At 43.3% G+C, this 25,223-nt stretch overlaps 1 protein-coding gene across 6 annotated transcripts in view; it reads right to left on the bottom strand.

The window, feature by feature from the left end:
- The window catches only part of FRMPD2 (FERM and PDZ domain containing 2), a 128,639-nt gene that overhangs the window by 67,499 nt on the left and 35,917 nt on the right, over window positions 1-25,223 (bottom strand). For all 6 annotated transcript variants that reach the window (XR_012417245.1, XR_012417244.1, XR_012417246.1 and 3 more), the window contains exons 8-12: window positions 23,892-24,024; window positions 22,149-22,220; window positions 17,793-17,967; window positions 8,829-8,976; window positions 8,013-8,151 (exon numbers count right to left, since the gene is read on the bottom strand). Coding sequence is in view for 3 of the 6 variants with exons in the window: in XM_045399921.3 (XP_045255856.2) it covers window positions 8,013-8,151; window positions 8,829-8,976; window positions 17,793-17,967; window positions 22,149-22,220; window positions 23,892-24,024 (667 nt within the window). In the remaining 3 variants the exon portion in view is untranslated. The remainder of the gene's footprint in view (window positions 1-8,012; window positions 8,152-8,828; window positions 8,977-17,792; window positions 17,968-22,148; window positions 22,221-23,891; window positions 24,025-25,223) is intronic.

The raw sequence follows: 25,223 nt of genomic DNA on the forward strand, positions 1-25,223 counted from the left end.
AAGTCAACTCAAGATGGATCAAAGACTTAAATCTAAAACCTGAAACCATAAAAATTTGAGAAGATAACATCAGAAAAAACTTTCTAGATATTGGCTTAGGCAAAGACTTCATGACCAAGAATCCGAAAACAAATGTAACAAAAACAAAGATAAATAGATGGGTTTTAATTAAACTAAAAAGCTTCTGCACAACAAAAGAAGCAATCAGCAAAGTAAACACACAACCCACAGAACAGGAGAAAATCTTTGCAATCTATACATCCAACAAAGGACTAATATCCAGAATCTATAAAGAACTCAAACAAATCAACAAGAAAAAAGGTGAACAATTTCATCAGAAAGTAGATTAAGGACATGAATAAACAATTCTCAAAAGAAGATATACAAATGGTCGGGGGCAGTTCCAAGATGGCCGGATAAGAACAGCTGCAGTCTACAGCTCCCAGAGTGAGCAACACAGAAGACGGGTGATTTCTGCATTTCCAACTGAGGTACTGGGTTCATCTCACTGAGGCGTGTTGGACAGTGGGTGCAGGACAGTGGGTGCAGGACAGTGGGTGCAGGACAGTGGGCACAGACCACTGAGTGTGAGCCAAAGTAAGGCAAAGCATCGCCTCACCCAGGAAGCACAAGCGGTTGGGGAATTCCTTTTCCTAGCCAAGGGAAGCTGTGACAGACAGCACCTGGAAAATCAGGTCACTCCCACCCTAATACTGCACTTTTCCAATGGTCTTAGCAAATGGCACACCAGGAGATTATATCCCATGCCTGGCTCAGAGGGTCCCACACCCATGGAGCCTCACTCATTGCCAGCACAGTGGTCTGAGATAGAACTGCAAGGCGGCAGCGAGGCTGCGGGAGGGGCGCCCACCATTGCTGAGGCTTGAGTAGGTAAAAAAAGCGCAGGGAAGCTCAAACTGGGTGAAGCCCACCACAGCTCAAGAAGGCCTACCTGTCTCTGTAGACTCCACTTTTGGGGGCAAGGCATAGCTGAACAAAAGGGAGCAGAAACCTCTGCAGACTTAAATGTCCCTGTCTGACAGCTTTGAAGAGAGTAGGGGTTCTCCCAGCACAGAGTTGGAGATCTGAGAACTGACAGACTGCCTCCTCAAGCGGGTCCCTGACACCCAAGTAGCCTAACTGGGAGGCACCCACCAGTAGGAGCAGACTGACACCTCACACGGCAGGGTACCCCTCCAAGATGAAGCTTCCAGAGGAACGATCAGGCAGCAACATTTGCTGTTCAGCAACATTCACTGCTCTGCAGCCTCTGCTGCTGATACCCAGGTAAACAGGGTCTGGAGTGGACCTCTAGCAAACTCCAACAGACCTGCAGCTGAGAATCCTGACTGTTAGAAGGAAAACTAACAAACAGAAAGGACATCCACACCAAAACCCCATCTGTACGTCACCATCACCAAAGACCAAAGGTAGATAAAACCACAAAGATGAGGAAAAAACAGAGCAGAAGAACTGAAAATGCTAAAAATCAGAGTACCTCTCCCCCTCCAAAGGAATGCAGCTCCTCACCAGCAATGGAACAAAGCTGGATGGAGAATGACTTTGACGAGTTGAGAGAAAAAGGCTTCAGACGATCAAACTTCTCTGAACTAAAGAAGGAAGTTCGAACCCATCACAAAGAAGCTAAAAACCTTGAAAACAGATTAGACGAATGGTTAACTAGAATAACCAGTGTAGAGAAGTCCTTAAATGACCTGATGGAGCTGAAAACCATGACACGAGGACTACATGGCAAATGCACAAGCTTCAATAGCTGATTCAATCAACTGGAAGAAAGGGTATCAGTGATTGAAGATCAAATGAATGAAATGAAGTGAAAGAGAAGTTTAGAGAAAAAAGAGTAAAAAAAAAAAAAAAACGAATGAAGCCTCCAACAAATATGGGACTTAAGACCAAATGTACATCTGATTGGTGTACCTGAAAGTGATGGGGAGAATGGAACCAAGTTGGAAAACACACTGCAGGATATTATCCAGGAGAACTCCCCCAACCGAGCAAGGCAGGCCAACATTCAAATTCAGGAAATACAGAGAATGCGACAAAGATACTCCTCGAGAAGAGCAACGCCAAGACACAAAATTGTCAGATTCACCAAAGTTGAAATGAAGGAAAAAATGTTAAGGGCAGCCAGAGAGAAAGGTCAGGTTACCTACAAAGGGAAGCCCATCAGTCTAACAGTGGATCTCCCGGCAGAAACTCTGCAGGCCGGAAGAGAGTGGGGGCCAATATTCAACACTCTTAAAGAAAAGAATTTTCAACCTAGAATTTCATATCCAGCCAAACTAAGTTTCATAAGTGAAGAAGAAATAAAATCCTTTACAGACAAGCAAATGCTGAGAGATTTTTGTCACCACCAGGCCTGCCCTACAAGAGCTCCTGAAGGAAGCACTAAACATGGAAAGGAACAACAGGTACCAGCTACTGCAAAAACATGCCAAATTGTAAAGACCACTGATGCTAGGAAGAAACTGCATCAACTAACAAGCAAAATAACCAGCTAACATCATAATGACAAGATCAAATTCACATAATGACAAGATCAAATAATGCTCCAATTAAAAGACACAGACTGGCAAATTGGATAAAGAGTCAAGACCCATCAGTGTGCTGTATTCAGGAGACCCATTTCATGTGCAGAGACACATATAGGCTCAAAATAAAGGGATGGAAGAAGATCTACCAAGCAAATGGAAAACAAAAAAAGGCAGGGATTGCAATCCTAGTCTCTGATAAAACAGACTTTAAACCAAAAAAGATCAAAAGAGACAAAGAAGGCCATTACATAATGGTAAAGGGATTAATTCAATCAGAAGAGCTAACTATGCTAAATATATATGCACCCAATACAGGAGCACCCAGATTCATAAAGCAAGTCCTCAGAGACCTACAAAGAGACTTACACTCCCACACAATAATAATGGGAGACTTTAGCACCCCATTGTCAACATTAGACAGATCAACGAGATGGAAAGTTAACAAGGATATCCAGTAATTGAACTCAGCTCTGCACCAAGAGGACCTAATAGACATCTACAGAACTCTCCACTCCAAATCAATAGAATATACATTCTTCTCAGCACCACATCGCACTTATTCCAAAATTGACCACATAGTTGTAAGTAAAGCACTCCTCAGCAAATGTAAAAGAACAGAAATTATAACAAACTGTCTCTCAGACCACTGTGCAATCAAATTAGAACTCAGATTAAGAAATTCACTCAAAATCACTCAACTACATGGAAACTGAACAACCTGCTCCTGAATGACTACTGGGTACATAATGAAATGAAGGCAGAAATGAAGAGGTTCTTTGAAACCAGTGAGAACAAAGACACAACATAACTGAATCTCCGGGACACATTTAAAGCAGTGTGTAGAGGGAAATTTATAGCACTAAATGCCCACAAGAGAAAGCAGGAAAGATCTAAAATTGACACCCTAACATCACAATTAAAATTTCTAGCAGAAGGCAAGAAATAACTAAGATCAGAGCAGAACTGAAGGAGATAGAGACACAAAAAATCCTTCCAAAAATCCTTGAATCCAGGAGCTGGTGTTTTGAAAAGATCAACAAAATTGATAGACTGCTAGCAAGAAATACAAACTACCATCAGAGAACACTATAAACACCTCTATGCAAATAAACTAGAAAATCTAGAAGAAATGGATAAATTCCTGGACACATATACCCTCCCAACTAAACCACGAAGAAATTGAATCCCTGAATAGACCAATAGCAGGCTCTGAAATTGAGGCAATAATTAATAGCCTACCAACCAAAAAAAGTCCAGGACCAGACGGATTCACAGTTGAATTCTACCAGAGGTACAAGGAGGAGCTGGTACCATTCCTTCTGAAACTATTCCAATCCATAGAAAAAGAGGCAATCCTCCCTAACTCATTTTATGAGGCCAGCATCATCCTGATACCAAAGCCTGGCAGAGACACAACAAAAAAAGAGAATTTCAGACCAATATCCCTGATGAACATCGATGCAAAAATCCTCAATAAAAGACTGGGAAACCGAATCCAGCAGCACATCAAAAAGTTCATCCACCATGATCAAGTGGGCTTCATCCCTGGGATGCAAGGCTGGTTTAACATACGCAAATCAATAAACATTATCCAGCATATAAACAGAACCAAAGCCAAAACCACATGATTGTCTCAATAGATGCAGAAAAGGCCTTTGACGAAATTCAACAGCCCTTCATTCTAAAAACTCTCAATAAATTAGGTATTGATGGGACATATCTCAAAATAATAAGAGCTATTTATGACAAACCCACAGCCAATATCATACTGAATGGGCAAAAACTGGAAGCATTCCCTTTGAAAACTGGCACAAGACAGGGATGCCCTGTCTCACCACTCCCATTCAACACAGTGTTGGAAGTTCTGGCCAGGGCAATCAGGCAGGAGAAAGAAATAAAGGGTATTAATTAGGAAAAGAGGAAGTCAAATTGTCCCTGTTTGCAGCTGATGTGATTGTATATTTAGAAACTCCATCATCTCAGCCCAAAATCTCCTTAAGCTGATAAGCAACTTCAGCAAAGTCTCAGGATACAAAATCAATGTGCAAAAATCACAAGCATTCTTATACACCAACAACAAACAGAGAGCCAAATCATGAGTGAACTCCCATTCACAATTGCTTCAAAGACAATAAAATAGTTAGGAATCCAACTTACAAGGGATGTGAAGGACCTCTTCAAGGAGAATTACAAACCACTGCTCAACGAAATAAAAGAGGACACAAACAAATGGAAGAACATTCCATGCTCACGGATAGGAAGAATCAATATCATGAAAATGGCCATATTGCCCAACGTAATTTATAGATTCAATGTCATCCCCATCAAGCTACCAATGACTTTCTTCACAGAATTGGAAAAAACTACTTTAACGTTCATATGGAACCACAAAAGAGCCTGCATTGCCAAGTCAATCATAAGCCAAAAGAACAAAGCTGGAGGCATCACACTACCTGACTTCAAACTATACTGCAAGGCTACAGTAACCAAAGCAGCATGGTACTGGTACCAAAACAGAGATATAGACCAATGGAACAGAACAGGGCCCTCAGAAATAATACCACACATCTACAACTATCTGATCTTTGACAAATCTGACAAAAACAAGAAATGGGGAAAGGATTCCCTATTTAATAAATAGTGCTGGGAAAACTGGCTAGCCATATGTAGAAAGCTGAAACTTCCTTACACCTTCCTTATACCTTATACAAAAATTAATTCAAGATGGATTAAAGACTTAAATGTTAGACCTAAAACCATAAAAACCCTAGAAGAAAACCTAGGCAATACCATTCAGGACATAGGCATGGGCAAGGACTTCATGTCTAAAACACCAAAAGTAATGGCAACGAAAGCCAAAATTGACAAATGGGATCTAATTAAACTAAAGAGCTCCTGCACAGCAAAAGAAACTACCATCAGAGTGAACAGGCAACCTACAGAATGGGAGAAAATTTTTGCAACTTACTCATCTGATAAAGGGCTAATATCCAGAACCTACAAAGAACTCAAACAAATTTACAAGAAAAAAACAACCCCATCAAAAAGTGGGCAAAGGATATAAACAGACACTTCTCAAAAGAAGACATTTATGTAGCCACATGAAAGTAGACATTTATGTAGACACATGAAAAAATGCTCATCATCACTCGCCATCAGAGAAACGCAAATCAAAACCACAATGAGATACCATCTCACACCAGTTAGAATGGTGATCATTAAAAAGTCAGGAAACAACAGGTGCTGGAGAGAATGTGGAGAAATAGGAACACTTTTACACTGTTGGTGGGACTATGAACTAGTTCAACCATTGTGGAAGACAGTGTGGTGATTTCTCAAGGATCCAGAACTAGAAATACCATTTGACCCAACCATCCCATTGCTGGGTATATACCCAAAGGATTATAAATCATGCTGCTGTAAAGACACATGCACATGTATGCTTATTGCAGCACTATTCACAATAGCAAAGACTTGGAACCAACCCAAATGTCCATCAATGATAGACTTGATTAAGAAAATGTGGCACATATACACCATGGAATACTATGCAGCCATAAAAAAGTATGAGTTCATGTCCATTGTAGGGACATAGATGAGACTGAAAGCCATCATTCTCAGCAAACTATTGCAAGGACAAAAAACCAAACACCGCATGTTCTCACTCACAGGTTGGAATTGAACAATGAGAATGAGAACACTTGGACACAGGAAGGGGAACATCACACACCAGGGCCTGTCCTAGGGTGGGGGTATGGGGGAGGGATAGCTTTAGGAGATATATCTAATGTAAATGATGAGTTAATGGGTGCAGCACACTAACATGGCACATGTATACATATGTAACAAACCTGCATATTGTGCACATGTACCCTAGAACTTAAAGTATAATAATTAAAAAAAACAAGATATACAAATGGTCAACAAACATATGAAAAAATGCTCCACATCACTAATGATCAAGGAAATGCAAATCAAAACCACAATGTGATACCACCTCACTCCTGCAAGAATGGCCATAATCAAAAAATCAAAAAATGATAGATACTGGCATGGATGTGGTTAAAAGGGAACACTTCTACACTGCTGTTGGGAATGTAAGCTAGTACAACCACTACGGAAAGCAGTGTGGAGATTCCTTAAAGAACTAAAAGTAGAACTACCATTTGAACCATCAATCCCACTACTGAGTATCTACCCAGAGGAAAAGAAGTCATTATACATAAAAGACACTTGCACATGCATGTTTATAGCAGCACAGTTCCCAATTGCAAAAATATGGAACCAGCCCAAATGCCCCATCAATGATATATATATATATATTTCTTTATCCTCTCATTCCATAAAAATGAATGGAAAAATGGCATTCACAGCAACGTAGGTGGAATTAGAGACCATTATTCTAAGTGAAGTAACTCAGGAATGGAAACCAAACATCGTATGTTCTCACTCATAAGTGGGAGCTAAGCTATGAGAATGAGAAAACATAAGAATGATACAATGGACTTTGGGGACTTGGGGAAAGGGTTGGGAGGATGAGGGATAAAAGACTACATGTTGGGTGCAGTGTACACTGCTTGGGTGATAAATGCACCAAAATTTCAGTAATCACCACTAAAAAACGTATTCATGTAACCAAACACCACCTGTTCTCCAAAAGCCTATTGAAATAAAATAAATAAATAAATAAAAATAAAGTTTGAAAATAAAGTTTGGCTATTACTATTGGTTATGGTGATTATGGTAGGAATTCAATAAACTAGTAAATTACTGTCTTTAGGAGGTACCTATTAGACTAGAACCATATTAGCATAGTCTAGCAAATAGTGCTCAATGAATGCTTTCTGGATGAATAGGTGGATGGGTTTGTGGGTGGCTGGGTGGGTAGATGGATGGATAGGTAGATGGATGGGTGGATGGATGGGTGGATGGGTGGGTGAATGGATGGATGGATGGACGGACGGACGGACAGACAGGTAAATAGGTAGATGAGTGGATGGATGAATCAATGAATAGGTGGATTGATGGGTGGATGGATGGATGGATGGATGGATGGATGGATGGATGGATGGATGAATAGATGACAGATGGACGGATGGATGGATGGATGGATGGATGGATGGATGGATGGATGGATGGACAGGTAAATAGGTAGATGAGTGAATGGATGATCAATGAATAGGTGGATGGATGGATGGATGGATGGATGGATAGACAGGTAAATAGGCAGATGAGTGGATGGATGAATCAATGAATAGGTGGACGGATGGATGGATGGATGGATGGATGGATGGATGGATGGATGGATGGATGGATGGATAGCTGTAGTTTACTCCAATGTAACTGGTAGATGGTAACAATATTCAAAGCAGAGTCTCCACATTACTAACACATGCCCTCATCCTGTAACTGTTTTTCCAGTGATGCCACACAAAGGCCCCAGGTGTTCACCCCTACCTCCTTAGGGTAATTGCCAAACTCAGCCTGCAAGGCAAGGACCCCCAGCTGCAGCAGCATCTCTTCATTGCAGTAGAGCCTCTCCTCCAGGATATCTTTCCGAAGCTGCAGGTAAAACTGGTGCCTTGTCAGGCTGTGCCTGGGAAAGAAGTAGCAATAAAGAAGGTTGGGTTGCTAAGGGAAAGGGAGAACATTAGCACCAGTGGGTTTTCTCACTGTGGGAAGTTGGGAAAGTAGGGAAGATGAGATGCAACTCAATAGAATTCAGAGGCAATGCCAGCAAGACAAGTGTGCTCTCCTCCATTTACGCCATGTCTCCTGCCCCTAGTTCAGGATCACTCACTTCACACAAACTTACAGAGGTGTTTCTTGCTCTGGTTTGAGTGAGGAAGCTAATAATCAGTTCGGTAGTGTTTCTAATAAACAAAGAAATAAAGAAGCAGTGATCAAACCACAAACCCATGTCTCTGTCCTCTAACCCTCATGACTGGGCTGCTGAGTTGTGTGTTGGGGGTGAGGGGGCATTTTGGGGTCACAGACAGAGAATTTTGACCTTGAGTGGAGTATGTCTGAAACAAAAGGGCATATTTTCATTTTGACCAGGGCCTGCACGAAAAAAACAAAAAACAAAAAACTGATTTTTCCCCTTTGTTCTATCTTGATTAGAATCCAATCAACAGAAAACCAACCACAATAGCTATTGTTATTTGTATGTAATTTACAGTTTGCAAATCATTTGTCGATCCATTACCTCTCCATCAGTCTGGACATACATAAATCCCTTAAGGAACAAATGAACACATTTGCAGCACTCACTGGAGCATCCCATAGTGGCTGACAAAGAACTTTATCCTCAGGAAGAGTGTGAAGGTATTCGTGGAGGTCTTCTGAGGTTGCTCTCTCCAGCCTTCAGGAGCTATTTTGCACAATCTGGTTTCACTGTCCAGGAAAAAGAACTCTTTGCCTGAAATGGAAATAGAGCATGTGTGGAGGGAGAAGCAGTAGGGAATGCACCATTCCTCAGACTCACAGCCCTAAGCCCTACCCAGAGGGTCACGCAGGGTGAGTGCAGGAGTGGGAGGTAAGTCTTTGAGCACCTGGTACCGAGGAATCTTTGTTGGGGTTGTGAGGTGTTAAGAAGGAGCAGACAAAGAGGAGAGGATCAAGTAAGGAAAACTCAGCACTGAGAGGAGAAAATAGCATTAGTTATCTTATCATACAAGCTGTTGCTTAATATCTGCCTTCAGCTATCATCTCATGGGTATAAAATGGAAAACCAACAAAAGGAGTTTCACTAAGTTTGTGCAATGTGCCAGAACCCTCCACCTCAGCTGGACCACCCCGCTCCTCCCCAGCCATGGAATCCTATGGTCCAAATACGTGTGTCCTCCCAAAATCCATATGTTGAAGCCCTAACACCCAATCTGATGGCATTAGGAGGTGGGGTCTTTAGAAGGTAACTATGTTTAGATGAGATCATGAGGGTGGGGCCCCCATGATGAGATCAGCGTCCTTATAAGAGGAGGAAGACACCAGAGCTTCCTCTCTCAGCCATGTGAGGACACTGTGAAAAGGAGGCCTCTGAAAGCCAGAAAGAGGACCCCACCAGGAACCAAATCAGCTGGAACTGTGTTCTCGGACTTTTCAACCTCCAGACCTGTGAGAAAGGAGTGTCTATTTTTGAGCCACCCCCTCTGTGGTATTTTGTTAGAGCGGCCTGAGCTGCCTAAGACATGGTGTAAGTGGAGTCAATTTGCCCTTTGACCCAAGTGGTTCCAGATTGAAAATTCCACCAACCCAAGCTCGGGACTTCAAATCCTGAAAAGTGTGTCCTCCAGTACCTCTGGGAGGGAGGCTGAATCAGCCTCAGCTGCTGAAGGCCCCTTCCTCACCCCTCTGCTCTCTTCACAGCAAAACTCAACCCCTCCAGTGCCCCTGGCCACTCCTGGGGACTGCTGCAGGTCTGCCCCTGTCCTGTTCTACCACACACTCAAAGTGGCTCCTCCTTCTCAGTGGTCCACCCTTTCAGCCCAAAGCATTCTCTAGCAGCTTGCCTGGGCACAGAAGTCCTGCCAGTTTTGGAAGGCAGAACTTTTAAACTGGTGACCAACCTCTTCTCCCAATGCATATGCATGCTGGGGTGGGGAGGGGGTGTCCAGGGTTTAAATAGTAGTCACCGCACTGCACTCAGACCTCCATCACCTCTGTCGCCTGCCTCTGCCCTTGCTGCTGAATCTGATGCCCCACACTGGACTCACCCTTCCTTTAGGATGAATTCTCCCCAAGGGACAGGCAGTTCCCCACCAAAGGTTGGTTGGTGAACCCTCCCAAGTTGATCTATATCCAAACTCTAGAGGTAGTCACTTTTGAGTGATTTCCCCAAGATGATCCTAGCTAGGCAGGTGTAGAATTGTCCACATGGGAGGGGCTCAGGATGGCCACCTGATTGGGAGTAGGCAGGTAGGATATAAGTGGATTTGTGAGTGCAGGTGCACTCACAATGCAAGCACACTGGATTAGATTGTATATTATAGATCAGTAACAATACAATTCTTAAAGACACCTGTATTCACACTTTACGGAAGGTCAAGCAAATATCAGTTGATCACATCAAAGCATATAACAGTTGTTCTTATTTGGGAGAGAGATCTTTATAAGGTCTGAGAACTATGGGGATAAGAACATGCTGTCACCAGCCCTGCTTGGTACAAAGAAGAATCATACAAGTTCGTGAGCTTCTCCTACTGCAAATGGGAAAATAGAGGAACACTGAGATATGACACCTAAGCCAGCTGGGCTGGGAGAGAGAGGATTTTGCCAGAAGGCCAGTGTGATGCCAGCTCAGCCTCCACACAGCGGTTAAAGAGATCCAGCTGTGGCAACATGATATTTACAGTAATGGTGTGAAAGTTATCAATACCAAAATGAGGTCACTTATGTCTAACCCTAATAAAGTGCAGCCAAAAGGCCATGAGGGAGGGGCACTGATGCGTATGCCTATACCAAAAAACACCACAGGAAATGTTTTCCATACTGCTGCTTGCTACATGAGTCACACAAGGATAGCCAGCAGCATAAGGACAGCCAGCTGCAGGAGGACATCTAGCCATTCACACAAGAACAGTTGCCTGACACTTTGTCTTCACCGATGAACTGATGTCAACTCCTGCAATAAGCCCCTGGAATCAATCATCTTTTTGTTTCAAAACAACTCACATGTACTTCTCTCTTTTGTCTTTAAAAGCTTCCCCTTCCCCCAGCCTCCTGGAATGCACCTGTAGTCCTCTAGAACATGCATATCCCGGATTTCGATCTCCTGCTAATTCCTGAATAAACCCTTTCTTTGGAAAGCCTGTCTCTCTTTGTTGTTATTTTAGGTTGGCAAAACCTGGTGTCAGAGATGTGGGATCCAAAAAGGACAAGCCTTTTTCCATATCAGTGACCGCAGAACCACGTGCAGTGTGCACTGGAGTCCATTGTGCTCTCTGCTTCTAGGAATCATCTTTCTGCTGGTGCTAAGTTCTGTCTTGGATTTGAGCACCCTCATTTTGGCTGAGCTTTGACTTGATTTAAGATCTGGTTTTATAGGTGTGAAGGACATGGTCCTTCTTCTGAGTATTCTTTTGGTTTCACTTTTGCAGGGGATTTAGCATCCTTTCTGGTGAGTCGGTTGTTTGTGCACAGAATTTAAATTGGCATCACATAGACTTTTCAAACATAATTCACCCCATGAATTTTTAAGCTTACGGGCAAATTATACCAAAGATAATTTAGAACTCCAGTGGCCAGATGGAGATCATTTGAACTGCCCAAGTTCGTTTCTTCCTTAGAATTAAAATGAGAAGACTGCAGCTATAAGGTCAGTTTGCTTGGGGCATATATTTCAATTGGCATCTTGAGGCTTCAAAACGCATTCAGGACTCAAAAATGCCTTAATGCAAATATCTCAAAGCTAGCTGAGACTCATTTCTCTCCAGAACCTTCCCTCCCCATCTACAATTCCTCCTCCTCTTTGTCTTCCTCTAGCTGAACTCCTTTTTTCCAAACTGCTCAACTACTAACCCAATTCTTCTCTCAATGACCACCAAGTCATCTTTTAATATGTGAATCTTCTAGGGAAGTTCTAGATGGGTAGAATAAAGAAGTTAAACTCTGCCATTTGGGCCTATCAGCTATTTAAGTTAAAGACACTTTTAAGTGCACTTTTAAGAGCAGGTGCAAATTGGCCACTTTGACCTTTGTGTTATTTCTTAACGAAGATGAAATTCCCATGTGATAGTCATCCTCCCTCTCCTGGAAGGAAAGGCAACATCCTTATCTTCAAGGACAAGAAGTTTAGACAAAATACCACAGAGACCTTGTTGGAATAACTCTGATCTTTTAAGCCTTCTCATAATTTAGTCCCATTTTCACAATTAACTGTTCTTTGTCCAACCCAGTAACTAATTTGTTGGAGTCTTCTTCTTCTTATGGGGGCTCCCATACCACATAAAACATTTATTATGCTTTTCTCCTGTTGATCTTTCTTATGTTAGTTTACTTCTCAGACACAGCTGGAGCCTGTGAGGATAAAGGATAGAAGTGGTAATTTTCTATCCTTACAGTTTCTGGCAATGAGGATGGCACTCTAACAGGCTAGACACTCCACTCACTCCAGCCTATGGATGAGATGCCGAGAGGCCTGACAAAAGTCTGCAAAACGTGGGGATTCTTTCCAAAGCCAGCTTTCCCAAATATCTATGGGTAGTGCCTGGCTAAGAGAAGAGGGTAAAAATTTTTTCTTGTCCCTTCTTTTCTAAATTTGAATTGGCAGGAGAAAAACATTTGTAAGAATGTTCTCTGAATTGTGACTTTTGTGAATTTGGTTCTAGGTTCTAACAGAAATAGCTCTTTTTTTTTTCTTAATCTCTGTCTTCTGTGTGATTTACCACAAGGATAAAAGTTACAATAAGACTCTCCTTTCATCTTGTTTTATGTCTCAAGAGCTCTGTAGCCAGTGAGGATATCTTCTCTGGTCTCCACCAGCCGGGCTGTGGAGAGACTGTCGGGTTTGCATCAGATGGCTAGCCAGCTGACTGGGAGTCTGAAACACGAAGCGTCTCCTTGTCTCAGAATGCCAGCTCCCAGGGGAATTTGTCTCAATTGTTTCAACCTCCACTACCTTGTTAACAAGGAGGGCCTTTGTTTTATGTCTTTGGGAGAAATGTTGGATCTCGATGGGGGTACTGCAGTTTTCACACTCTTTTTGTGGAAGCCTCTTGCATCCATGGTTAAGCCATAAAAGGCTACTGGCTTTGAGTCACACTTGAAGTGGCTATACCTTTGGATATTTGGACTTTTATATTTAAAAGTATTTTTTAGACAGTTCTCATCCTGACAACTGTCCTATTGGGACATGTGAGATCTGGCTTGATGGAAGAAAACACACACTTTTATAAATTAACTATTTTCTCAGAAAAACAGAACTAACCTAAATGTTTTTCGAGTTCAGGTGATCTGGTATAATTTTTGGTAAACATAGAAGCTAGTTTAAGTTTTTTGGTTCAACTAAAACAGGCACGTGTGCAGACTTGTCAACACTAAACATAATACAGACGTATCACTTCTATCTGGATTTATTGAGCAAAAGTGTAAGTATGTTTAAGATGGTAAAATTACAAATGTAACCTAAGAATGAAACACAGAGTAAAAATAAATTGCTTGATGTGTGACAAATGTGACAATGAGAAAAGAGAGTTAAAAAAAAAGCTGTATGTTTTAACTTTTAGGTCCTCTGTTTCTGTGGTATTTTGTAATTTGCCTGATTTACTAAACAAGAAAAATAACTTAAGATAATGACTACATTTGTTTAATGTCTAATGGAGTTTTCATAAACAATTCAAACGTAATTGTTAAAACCAAGTGAATTGATAAATGTAAATGTAAGTAAAATAGAATATAAGTAAGCTTTACAACAATGATTATGTTTTATAAGATACATTTACCTAAAATGGTTTACAAAATCTTTTTGGTTACTTAAAACCTTAAAGTTATAGTACGTTGAATGAAATGATGAATATTCATGTAATAGACCATTTCCAAAGATATAATGCTGAAACATTAGTTGTTGAACATAAGTTTAAGCTTATAAACTTTTGTCTGCTCACTGCAGAAGAACAAAAGATATTTGGGTCTGTTAATTAAAATGCTGTGTGCTACACTGAAAAAATGTGCTATGAGGGAGCATATATTTCTAGATGTTATAAAATAATGTTTTCACAAATTTGTAAAAGGCAGTTTATGATTGCTTACTTTCTAGTTTTCAATAGAAATTAAAGTTACCAAGAGTTTTTAAATTTCAATTACTATGCGTAATTCTGTATACAAAGTGTACAAAAAAGTAAGATATGTTTGGGTGAGAAAAGTTATAAGGAAGATATGAGAATGTGTTTTTATTTGTTGTTTTTTAAAAAAGTAATTTTCTCTAGTTGGAGGTTAGTTAAGGATTGCTTCAAAACGAATAAAGGAAAAAGTGATATTAATAAAACTGAACAAGAACATTATAAATAGTTTGAGAAAATTGCAAAAGGTTTATGGAAGATGAATATTATGAAAGAAATTTGTGTGTGATCAAGGTAATTAAAATTAGAAGAAAATTCTTTATTTATGTTTTTCTAAAACTTGAGCCTTAATATCAAAAGCATACTTGTGAAAAACTATTATTTTGTCTTCTCTGTTAATAAAATAAAGTTATATTGCAGTATTAGCCTCTGCTGTTAATATTAATATAAGATGTTTTTCCTTAACTTTTTAGTAATTGGCCTAGAAAAAAAAGATTTTGTGTTTTATCAAAATAGTTTCTTGTGCTCTCTGCTGTGTTTTATTAGGTCTTTGATTAGTTAAAAAAGTGAGTCTTCTCAATATTAAAAGAGCTAAGTTTTGACCATTATGTATTTGCCTTTTGAAGCCTTTTAATTATCACTCTGGTTATATGAATGGCAATTATTTCACAGTGACCTGTGATTCTATTTTGATCAAGAGTTTTAAACCTTTTGACAGCTTTGACACCTTCCCAAAATCAAATTCTAAATTGAGTCTTTTTGACCTTGAATTTACTTTGGGTTTTCCAGCTGGACCCTTGAAAGCAACAAAGGATATGTCCCTCACCTTGTAAAAGAGATATTAAACTAATTGGGTTTATTCAATATTTTAAAATGCATGGGAAACATTGTCCAATAACAAGTGGTAAGAAAACTTTAAGTTATATCTACAAATATAGTTTTGATATAAATGTTCCTAAAATTGTACAAAATTGCTAGAACTCCCGTATGGCTTAGTATAATATTTGGTTATTATGTTAAAATGATATATGCCATAGAAATAACCAAATTTCTCTGTCAATTGCTGGTTATAATAAAATCTCCTCAGATTTGTAACCATGACCATTCTAAGTCCTTGTCATCCATGGAATATTATGGTGTTGATACTTTTCTAAACGCCCTTGCAATCAGCTACAGTCCAAAAATTGCTTTTTCTTCAAGGAGGTTCACAGAAAGGATGGAAAGAATTCTGACAAGTTACAGGTTTCTGATAACTTCAAGATAAAACCATTGGACTAAGGAAAAATGTCCAGGACACTAAAGAAACTAAGTTTGTGAAACTGCTAACCAAGATCAAGCAGAACAAGAATTAATTACATGAGGCAGAATGAATAGATGAAAAAGAATAATGGGTTTTTATAATTTTTACTTGAAATTTCACTGGTTCTTTAAATGTTTTGTTTTCTAGATTTAAGGAAACTTTTTCCTTGTACTTTATCTATAGTTTACAACAATATAATAAAGTGCACTCTTGTGAACAAAATTAAAATATTTGCTTTTTCTCCCTACCTAATCCAACCAGAATTCTAAAACTAACCATAAGTATTCTTATTTTTATGATAATATAGTTATTTATATAAGTTCAATAAAAATATGCTCTCTTTATAACAGGATACAATATTTAAAATTGGTTATATTACTAAGGCTTTGACTTGGATGTCATATTTGAAAATGCACATAAAGTTACCTCAGCCAAACTGAGGTTTGTCTTGATTTGGCCTCCTAGCCTTGTGAGACTTTTAAAAGTCCAGGCTGAGATTCTTATCAAAAGTTCTAGCAGAACAAGCTTCAAAGGAGCCTGCGTGGTCAATCACTATTCTTGATACACTTACGTAAATACTCAGGCCAAACTTGATGAGGCTAAACTTACTTAGCAAGCAAATTTGTCTTATTGTGATTATCTTTAGTAAAAATGGGGGTAACTGTAGATAAGAAATTATGCTTCTGAAGGAAGGTGAAAACTGTATTACACCTGTTATCTGACTGTAGTCCTGTTTATTGCTTTTGTGTGTTTCTAATCTACCTGTAGACTGAACTGGACCTTGAATTCTTCTTGTTTCCTCCAGTATCTGGAGAACTAAGAACAAGAACTGCTCTGTTCCTAAAGCCCTATAAACTGAAACTGGACAACTCGATGTAAAATTCTAGGAACAAGTCTCCCTGACTAGTTCCTCTCTGTAGTCGCCTGATGTGCGAGCTACACAGAGAGTTCACCAAAATGCCCATTGATGGTCTAGTACTTCGAAATGACCACCAACACCTAGGAAACAGAACAATGAACTCCAGAAAGACTTAGCCTCAGAGCCACTCCTTCCAAACCTCCATGTTGCTTAAATGAAGCTGAAAGAGGTTTTGACATCAGCTCCTACTTGCTGGTCATTTCCCTTCAACACGAGACTAGAACGACCAGGAAAGGTCCATCCCAGCACCGAGGAATAATCAAAACCTAACCACAGGATGATCCGGTAGTGATGCTTTCAGAACAATAACTTGATTGGAGAAATGTAAACATTATCAATACCAAAATAAGTCACTTATATTTAACCCTACTAAAACGGAGCTGGGAGGCCGTGAGGGGGGTCACTCATGCTCTATACCTATAATGAAAAATACCATAGAAATTTTTTTCCAAACCACAGCTTGCTACATGAGTCACACGACGACAGACAGCAGCACAAGGACAGCTAGGCCACACAAGCACAGCTCGCCACTCACACAAGAACACTTGCCTGACTGTTTTCACTAATGAACTGACGTCAACTCCTGCAATAAGCCCTCAGAACCGATCGTCTTCTAGTTTCAAAACAACTCGCATGTACTTCTCTCTTGTGTCTATAAAGGCTTGCCCTTGCCCAACCTCCTTAGATGCATCTGTAGTTCACTACAGCATGTGGATCCTAGTTTGAAATTTCCTGCTAATTCCCAAATAAACTCATTCTTTGGAGAGCCTGTCTCTCTCCACTGTTATTTTAGGTTGACAGCAGAAATAAAGAGTCTCTAATGGAACGTCAGAGAGGGAAGAGGGTATAGAAACCCTTTTTCTTGGATATTTAGAATGGAATCTTAATTAGGCTCCTAGGGTCAGGGTACTGAGTCCCCATTAGTACTGCATCATTAGATGGAAATGCTTTTAACATTTGCCTGTTTGTCTAACTTCAGTGCCCTGAGATCAATCAACCAGATCCAGCAAGCCACAGAAACCCACATCTTACACTCATTATTTCCTGACAATCTTCTGCACTTGCTTGATGCTTTATCCATGAATACTTGAAGCCCTCATCATGCTGACTAATGTCTAGGTATACAAAGGGAGGCACCCAAGTCTTAAACAGTTTTCCCAGAAGAAACAGAGCTCAGGTACCCAGACACCCAAGTTACTGGAGGCACCAGGCCAGCTGGGAGTTGCCCAAGAGATGCTTACCTTTCATATATGCCAAGCCAAAGTAGGTGAGTTCCTCAAGCTTGGCAAAGGACGTTACGGCATTGAAGACAGCTCCCACTGTTGACTCGACATCACATTTTACCTCCAGGTGCTGCCCGTTCAGCAGGACCACACAGAGGTCCCTGAGAGCCAAATAGGATTTCCCTTTTTTGGTCTGAAAACAACAATAGTATCAATTATACTATAATTATAAGTCATTGAGCCTTTAGTGTGTGCTGGTTACTGTACTAAGCACTTTACACACATTGTTTCACTTAATTGACAAACAACTCTAAGAGATGAGTATATTTACAGTTCCTATGCAGCAGATGAGAAACTGAGGCTCAGAAATGCTAAGAGTCTTGCCCAGGGTTTGCAAAGTTTGTAAGGCAGGAATTGAACTCAAATCTGAGCCTTCTGCCAGGCTCAGCAGGGGCCAGGAAAGCTGGGAGGCTTTGTCTTTCCAAAGACTGATGTCTTTCCCCTGCAGAAATCCCAGCTGCCCCTTGGGTTCTGCTTCCTAAGAAGGTCACCCAGGGCCCTCATCAATGAATCGTATGGCCCTGGATCATTCTGTCGATCTGACATTGTCTCCCCAGGCTCCAGCAGAGCACAGGTTAATTAATTCTAAACTTCAGAGAGAATTTGGGTGGGTGCATATCCAATGAAGAGACAGAGTTGGAGCAAGGGGATTACCTAGACTCTAGAAATGGGTCAGCAGAGCCAAAGAGCCTCCAGAGTCTGCCTTCTGCTTCTTCATCTCCCACCACAGCCCCACCCAGACCACTGTCGCCTCGGCTCAGCCTCCTGGACAGTTCATCACCAGGCAGCCACCTGGGCCATTCTGCCTGTGTCTTTGCACATATAATACCCACTGCCCCCAGGGCTCTTCCATTCCCTCCCCACGTGGCAAACTCCTATGGGTCTGTCTGGTCAGGCTCTGAAGCCCTTGTCTGTGGCTCTTCCTTAGTATCCCCATGTCCCAAATCCCAGCCTGGACCTCCCCCAGGAAGTTCTCTTTAGAAGGCAATCATGGAGAGACACTAGCATATGTGGCCTTAGTGCCATTGAGACCATGCCTGCGGTCACACCCTGACCCTCCTGGCACCCAGGGGCAGCCTACGCACTCCAAGGGCCAGAACAGCTCTGAAGACCCTGTGGGAGGGGGTTTCCCACAAGTTGCTGGGCAGGGCTGATCACACAGGCACACTCCACGCCACCTCGGTTCCCACACTTGCTGCACACCTGAGTCACCTGAGAGGTGAGGGGACCACCCCCAAGATGGTTCTGTCAGCCTGGCACAAGGCCTGGGAAATCAATATCTTGTAAAGCTTCCCAAGTTGATTCTGCGAGGGCCAGGAAGGCTGGGAGGCAGATCTGACCCGTTTCTTTCCCTTGCAGAAATCCCAGCGGCTTCCTGAGAGGGCTGCCCAGGCCCTCAGTGATCCGCCAGTGATGGGCCCCTGCTTGGGTCCAGTGCTCTGAAGCTGCCCTCTGGGCACTCTTAATAGCTGTGTCTTGGAATGTGTGTTTTCTAAGTGAAGTCCCCAGGACAATGAGCGTGTATACAAAGCTTCGACTTTCAGCAGTCCTGCCTCCCCCACTCCTTGGAGGGTTCTGGCTGCCAACTCCTCTGCTCTCTGAATCCCCAGGCCTGGCCCAGCCTCCCCTGCCCCTTCGTCCTCCCCACACAGTGACCTCTGCTGTCCTCCACTGAGGGCAGCCATGGCTCTCACTGCCCCCTAGTGATGCCCTCCTCAGGGGCTGGTGGAGGAAAGGTCCCAAGTAGGCACATGCACCCAAGGCGTGTCAGAGCAACCATGACAGTGGCTGTCCCCACCAGCATCAAAGCTCTTTCCATGGGCGATTCAGCAGGGAGAAGCCTCTCACCCACCCAGCTCCCAAGCCAGGTACCAAATGTATCTCCATACAAAGGGTGTAACCCCTTGGAGGACCACTGATTGTCTGGACCGGGGCAGCAGAGTCATGGGAAGGGAGCTTGGGCTTTTTCACCCTGCATGGGGCACGGTGCATGGATCCAGCAACTGGTGTGACAAAGTCGCAGGGCAGGGACCCAGGTACCTGCAAGGGTCTCTGTCTACCTCGTGAATATCCCTATGCCCAAGAGAATGTGACATTAAACAGCAAATAAAAAATAAAAACACCATGACATGCTGAGACAGAGAAAGTACACATGGAGAAAAAAGAAAATGTTTTATATTTCAGCTCCTCTGGTGGCTGCTTTTGAACACAGGATGCTGCCTCTTCACGTTTCAGTGAGCCTATTTGCCAGTGTTTCCCATGGGACAGTCATGCTGTGAGGGGAATCTGTTTTGTTCCCAACACCCATAGGGAAGCAGAAGGAAAGGGTGTGTGTACGAAGAACTCCACTTAGAGGGAGACATAGAGAGCTACACTGACTGAGGACCATGGGGACAGGAAAGGAGGGGCTAAAGCAACAGGGGCAAATGCTCCAGTCCAAGTCAGACAAACAGACCGAGTGACATAGGAAACCCTGGGAATGGGGCCTCCCCTTTCCCAGGTAAGGGACAGAGGTCCAAAAAGTCTTTTATTGAGGGAGCCCTCGGTCACCCTCATGCCTTTCTGGTACCTTTCTAGAGGCTAGGGTTCAAGATCCCCTCTGAGGATTATAACTAGGCTCCTAGACCTGGTGTGTAGGTCAAGATGCTCGCCCCGGACAGAACTGGGACAATAGCACCGTTTCCATCACCTGGAGTCTTGGTACCTAAGCACTGCACAAGCGTCCCTGCAGAGCAGGGGAAGCTGGCCCCCATCACAGCAGGTCTGGCCCATCTACCTGGTGGGTAGAGGAGTCTCCAGTCATGTAAATCATGTGACCACAGGGATGTCAGGAAGGGGTTCCTGGGTGAATTTTCCTTTCTTCCCCTCAGCTGAGGGCTGGTGATTTGAAGGGGATGGGCAGAGGTGGGACTGCCTGAGGAGGCCATGGCCCTCTGACTTGCAAACCCCATACAGGAAGTGTCTTCAGAAAGTTGTAGACCTCCAGAGTGAGCCACCCTGACACCCCCAGCCCCTCACACACCAGTCTCCCTTAAGTTTAGCATTTTCATGCTTTGGGTAACTCAATCTTGCATACTTGGGGTGTAAAAGTTATCATCCCACTTCATACTTTTTGTGTCAGTGCAGAGGGACCAGGCACACAGTGGGTGCCCAGTCAGCGTGTGCTACATGAATTGATGCAGTTGGTCATTGCATAGGAATTGGAGGCCCGGGTTAGGCGGGCATCCCACTTGCACTGACCAGTTTGTTTCAACACTTTCAGGACTCAGGTGTAGAGGGAATGATGTCAGTGCACTGAAACAGACATTCCCTTGACAGGGGAGTATATGGAAGCTGGGATTCAATGGGATTTTGCTGGAGTGAGCCAGAGGTGGGCTCATTGGTGCTCTTCAGTGCAGGAAGGACAAGTGGTAGGTGATGCAGGAGCCTGGGAGGAGAGAGCGTCTAGCCACTCCCCACTCTAGCCCTGCCTCCAGGAGGCCCTGAACAGAGGCCCAGAAAGCCAAACTGACAATGTGTGCGCTTCCAGCCCTGGGGGTTGGGGAGATGAGAAAGGCTCACATTCAAATACTCAACATTGACTGAGAAGCTCCCGGCCCCAACTGGGCCCTGGACAACAGAGATATGGACCTGAACATGGACAGATACGTCCTGGGGAGCTCAGGGTGAGACCAGCCGCACATGGGGCTCTGCAGGGGACATGCTCAGGCTCTGGGGTAGGGAAAGGACAGCCCACACAGTATTTGCCCTTCCTGAAAAGCCCACATGGCTCACTCTTTGTCTTCACCCAGTCTTTGTTCACAAGATGCCTCCCCAGAGCCACTTCCCCATGTAAAAGAGCATACTCTCCCTCCTACCACCTGCCATGCTCCATCCTCTTCCTTTCTTCATTGTTTTTGTTTTTGTTTTTATCACAAATCACTACCTGGCATTCTTTTATATTTATGCATTTGACTGTCTTTGCCTCCTCCTTCTAGAATGTAATCTCCACATGAAAAGGACTTTGTTTCATTCACAGCATAGGTGGGGGCCTAGAATAGTGCCTGGCACCTGGTAGATGTTTCACAGCGTTCCCTAGCTGAGGCTGGGAGGGCCAGCAGGACTCAGCTGGAAGTCACATGGGGCCCCTTTAACAGGCCAAAGGGAAAACAGCAGCAGTGGGAGGTAGTGATGTTTCTGGCAGGGGTCTGGGGGAAACTGAATGTCACTGGGGTGTGTCCCCATGTGAGACTCCATTCAGACACAATTGGCCTCCCGTAACTGCCCACTTCCCTCACCACCCTCCATCCCTACCCAGTCTAGCCCAGTAGTTACCACAACCGATCCTGGCAGATGTAGTGTCGTCGGGGCCTCTCCAGCCAACAGGATGAACTCTGGCCTGGAAAACTGGAGGAAAACAGTCACATATGGTAGAGAAGACGACAGATTCCAGGCTTTGGGTCTGGGCTTCCCCCATGATGCACCTCTGCAGCCCCCACCAGCACACATTCCCCAGAGCCAGCAGGAAACAGGCCAAAATGGGGCTGACCTAGGCTGAGGCCCTAGCTAAATGGTACATCTTGGAGCAGAAGTCTTACAGGTGGGTAAAGGGTATCAGCAATGTTCTGGCTCTTAAGTTGGGTACAGGGGTGTTCGGGGTGAATTATAAGTTTCATAATTCACACAGAACTCCATCTTTTGTATGTACAAAAAGTATAAAATGTATAATATAAATATAAATGCAATAAAAATATTTTTAAAAAACAAAAACACTTTTAGATTTAGATGAGCTGAAACGTTTTCTAGCTCTAGATGTTGAATCAACAGCTTAGTGGGCAGCTCTTGTTCTCAGTGTACTTGTATTACACTTGACCCAGAAAATACTGCAATACCATCACTAGCTAGACCCAGCTATCCCACTGTGGGGGGCATATTCTCAACCCATTTTACAGGTGAGGAAATTGAGGCTCCTCACCTTTGAAAAAAAAATGCTTAAGAAGTTCATCTGAGTCATATAACCAGCAAGTGATAGGGTTGGGTGGGGCTTCTATAGTGCCCTCGAGGGTACCTAGCAGGACTCTTGTCCCAAGAGGCCAAAATTCCAGCCCAGAAGTGACTTGTGTCCAACAAGAGTTCCCAACAGAAGTATATTTAGTGAGTGATCAGGAAGAAAAGCCAAAGGAGGTGGACAAGGCCTCTCAGAAGCCCTCTTCACACCCTCCACCAAGTTCGTGGAGGCCAGAGAAGGGCCTAGGAGGACAGTGGGGGCCGGGCCAGGGTATGGGAACCATAGGCCAAACAGGAAGAGGGACATCCTGAGGCTGTTTGGAGCTCAGCTCAGTCGAGGGGGCTTTAACTTTGACAGACAGAGAGGCACATTTCCTCTAACACTATTATCCTCTTCCTTTCTTCATTGTTTTTTTTTTGTTTCTGTTTTTGTTTTTATCACAAATCACTACCTGGCATTCTTTTATATTTATGCATTTGACTGTCTTTGCCTCCTCCTTCTAGAATGTAATCTCCACATGAAAAGGACTTTGTTTCATTCACAGCATAGGTGGGGGCCTAGAATAGTGCCTGGCACCTGGTAGATGTTTCACAGCGTTCCCTAGCTGAGGCTGGGAGGGCCAGCAGGACTCAGCTGGGAGTCAGCTTAGGGTTACCCAGCTGGAAGAATGACTCTCTCCTCCCTAAAGAAGTCCTCCCTGTGGCCCTGGATCTGTGCTCCTGCCTTTCACCTGTGCAGAAGGCCCCTTCCAAACACATTCTGCCTTGTCAGCTCTCGAATCACATAGCACACTCTGCCACCACCCTGCACAGGGTGGCTGCAAACTTCCTCTAGGGTAGGACCCAATGTCTTCAACCCTACATCCTACACAATGTCCCCCACAGAGCCTGCCCCAGCAAGACCACACAGTGAATGCCTATGCCCTAACTTGCAAATTTCAGGTTTATGTTGGTCCAATCCTATAAACCTCAGCCCAGGGAAGTTATCCCCTAGTCAGCCACTGTGCCAGCCACCCACAGCTCCCTGCTCAAGCCTCCTTGAGGAGTGCCCTTCAGCCTTCTTTTGCTTACCTTGCTCCTTCTTTGCAGAAAACCCTTTTGAGAAGGAGTTGTTGGCCATGAGCTATCTGCTGCCGAGTACACAGATCCAGAGCTGAGCCTCCGGCCCTCCTGCTGGTCCTGGGGATCTGCTCCTGAAAGAGCGCTGGCCAGGGGTTGAGAAGGGGTGAAGCACTTAGCAACGACAAGGGTTTCCATTGCATGAAAGACCACCCACACAGAGGCTCAGCTGGGCAGGGTGCACCCACTGATGCATGTCACCTTCTCCCCCACCTATGGGGGAGTTACATCCACTTTTCAAGTGGCGGAAGCTGAGGCCTGGAAAAGCCAGGCTGCACAGCCACTGGGGTGTGGTGGGGTTGGAGGTGCAAGGCACAGTCAACTTCTCCACCCCATGGCTCTGCCTCTCTGTTTGTGGTGCCAGGACCACAGGTCTAGAGCAACCACCCAGCAGGTCATGGGATTGCAGTGGTTCTGGCTTCTTTAGAATTTGATATATTGCTCAAAATATTTTGACAATAAAATATATTGTTTAAGGAATCAGGGGGTAAAAATTGTTTTCATTTGGGAAAATAAAGTTTTAAATGGCAGGAAAAAATAATTGCAAGATAAACTCTACAATATCCAATCAGGGCTCCAACTGTGGATTTGACATCAACTATGACAAGACACCGTTACAGCCCTCAACAGTCAATATGTGAATAAATAAATCACCCGAACTTCAAAATGAACAAGATTCCAGGTCCAGGAAGACATGAGCCCATCTAGGTTTTGATCTGATTCAAGCATCCTAAGTTAGACAAGTGCAAAAATGTCCACAATTCTTCTCCCTGATCTGTACCCTTTGCAATCCGACTTTGCATCCTCCTGCCATCAAGAGAAGGAGTCTATTTCCTACTCCTTGAAATGGGGCTGGCCTTTAGGCTTGACTTGGCCAACGGAATGATGTGGAAATGATGGAAGGCCAGTTATGAAGGCTTTATGCACCTCACCCTCCTCTCTCCTCTCTTCTCTCTCTCTCTCTCTCTGTCTCTCTCTCTCTCTCAGTTCCTCTCTCTCAGTTCTGCCATTGTCACGAGAACAATCCTAGGCTGACCTGCTGATGGAGGAGAGCCAGAGCTTCCCAGACAATGGCCATTCATCCCCCAGGAGAGGCTGGCTAGCCGAGCTGAAGATAGTCACAGATGCAGGAAGTCTTTCAGCAGAGTCTAGAAAACCTCTCAGCTGAGCACAGCCTAAATGACCAACTCACAGAATCATGAGCTAAATATATAATTGTTGCTTTTAGCCACTGTGTTTTGTGGTTGCTTGTTATGCAGCATGATATGGCAATGGATAATGGCA

Source organism: Macaca fascicularis, chromosome 9 (genome assembly GCF_037993035.2).
Source record: "Macaca fascicularis isolate 582-1 chromosome 9, T2T-MFA8v1.1".
NCBI lineage: Eukaryota > Metazoa > Chordata > Mammalia > Primates > Cercopithecidae > Macaca > Macaca fascicularis.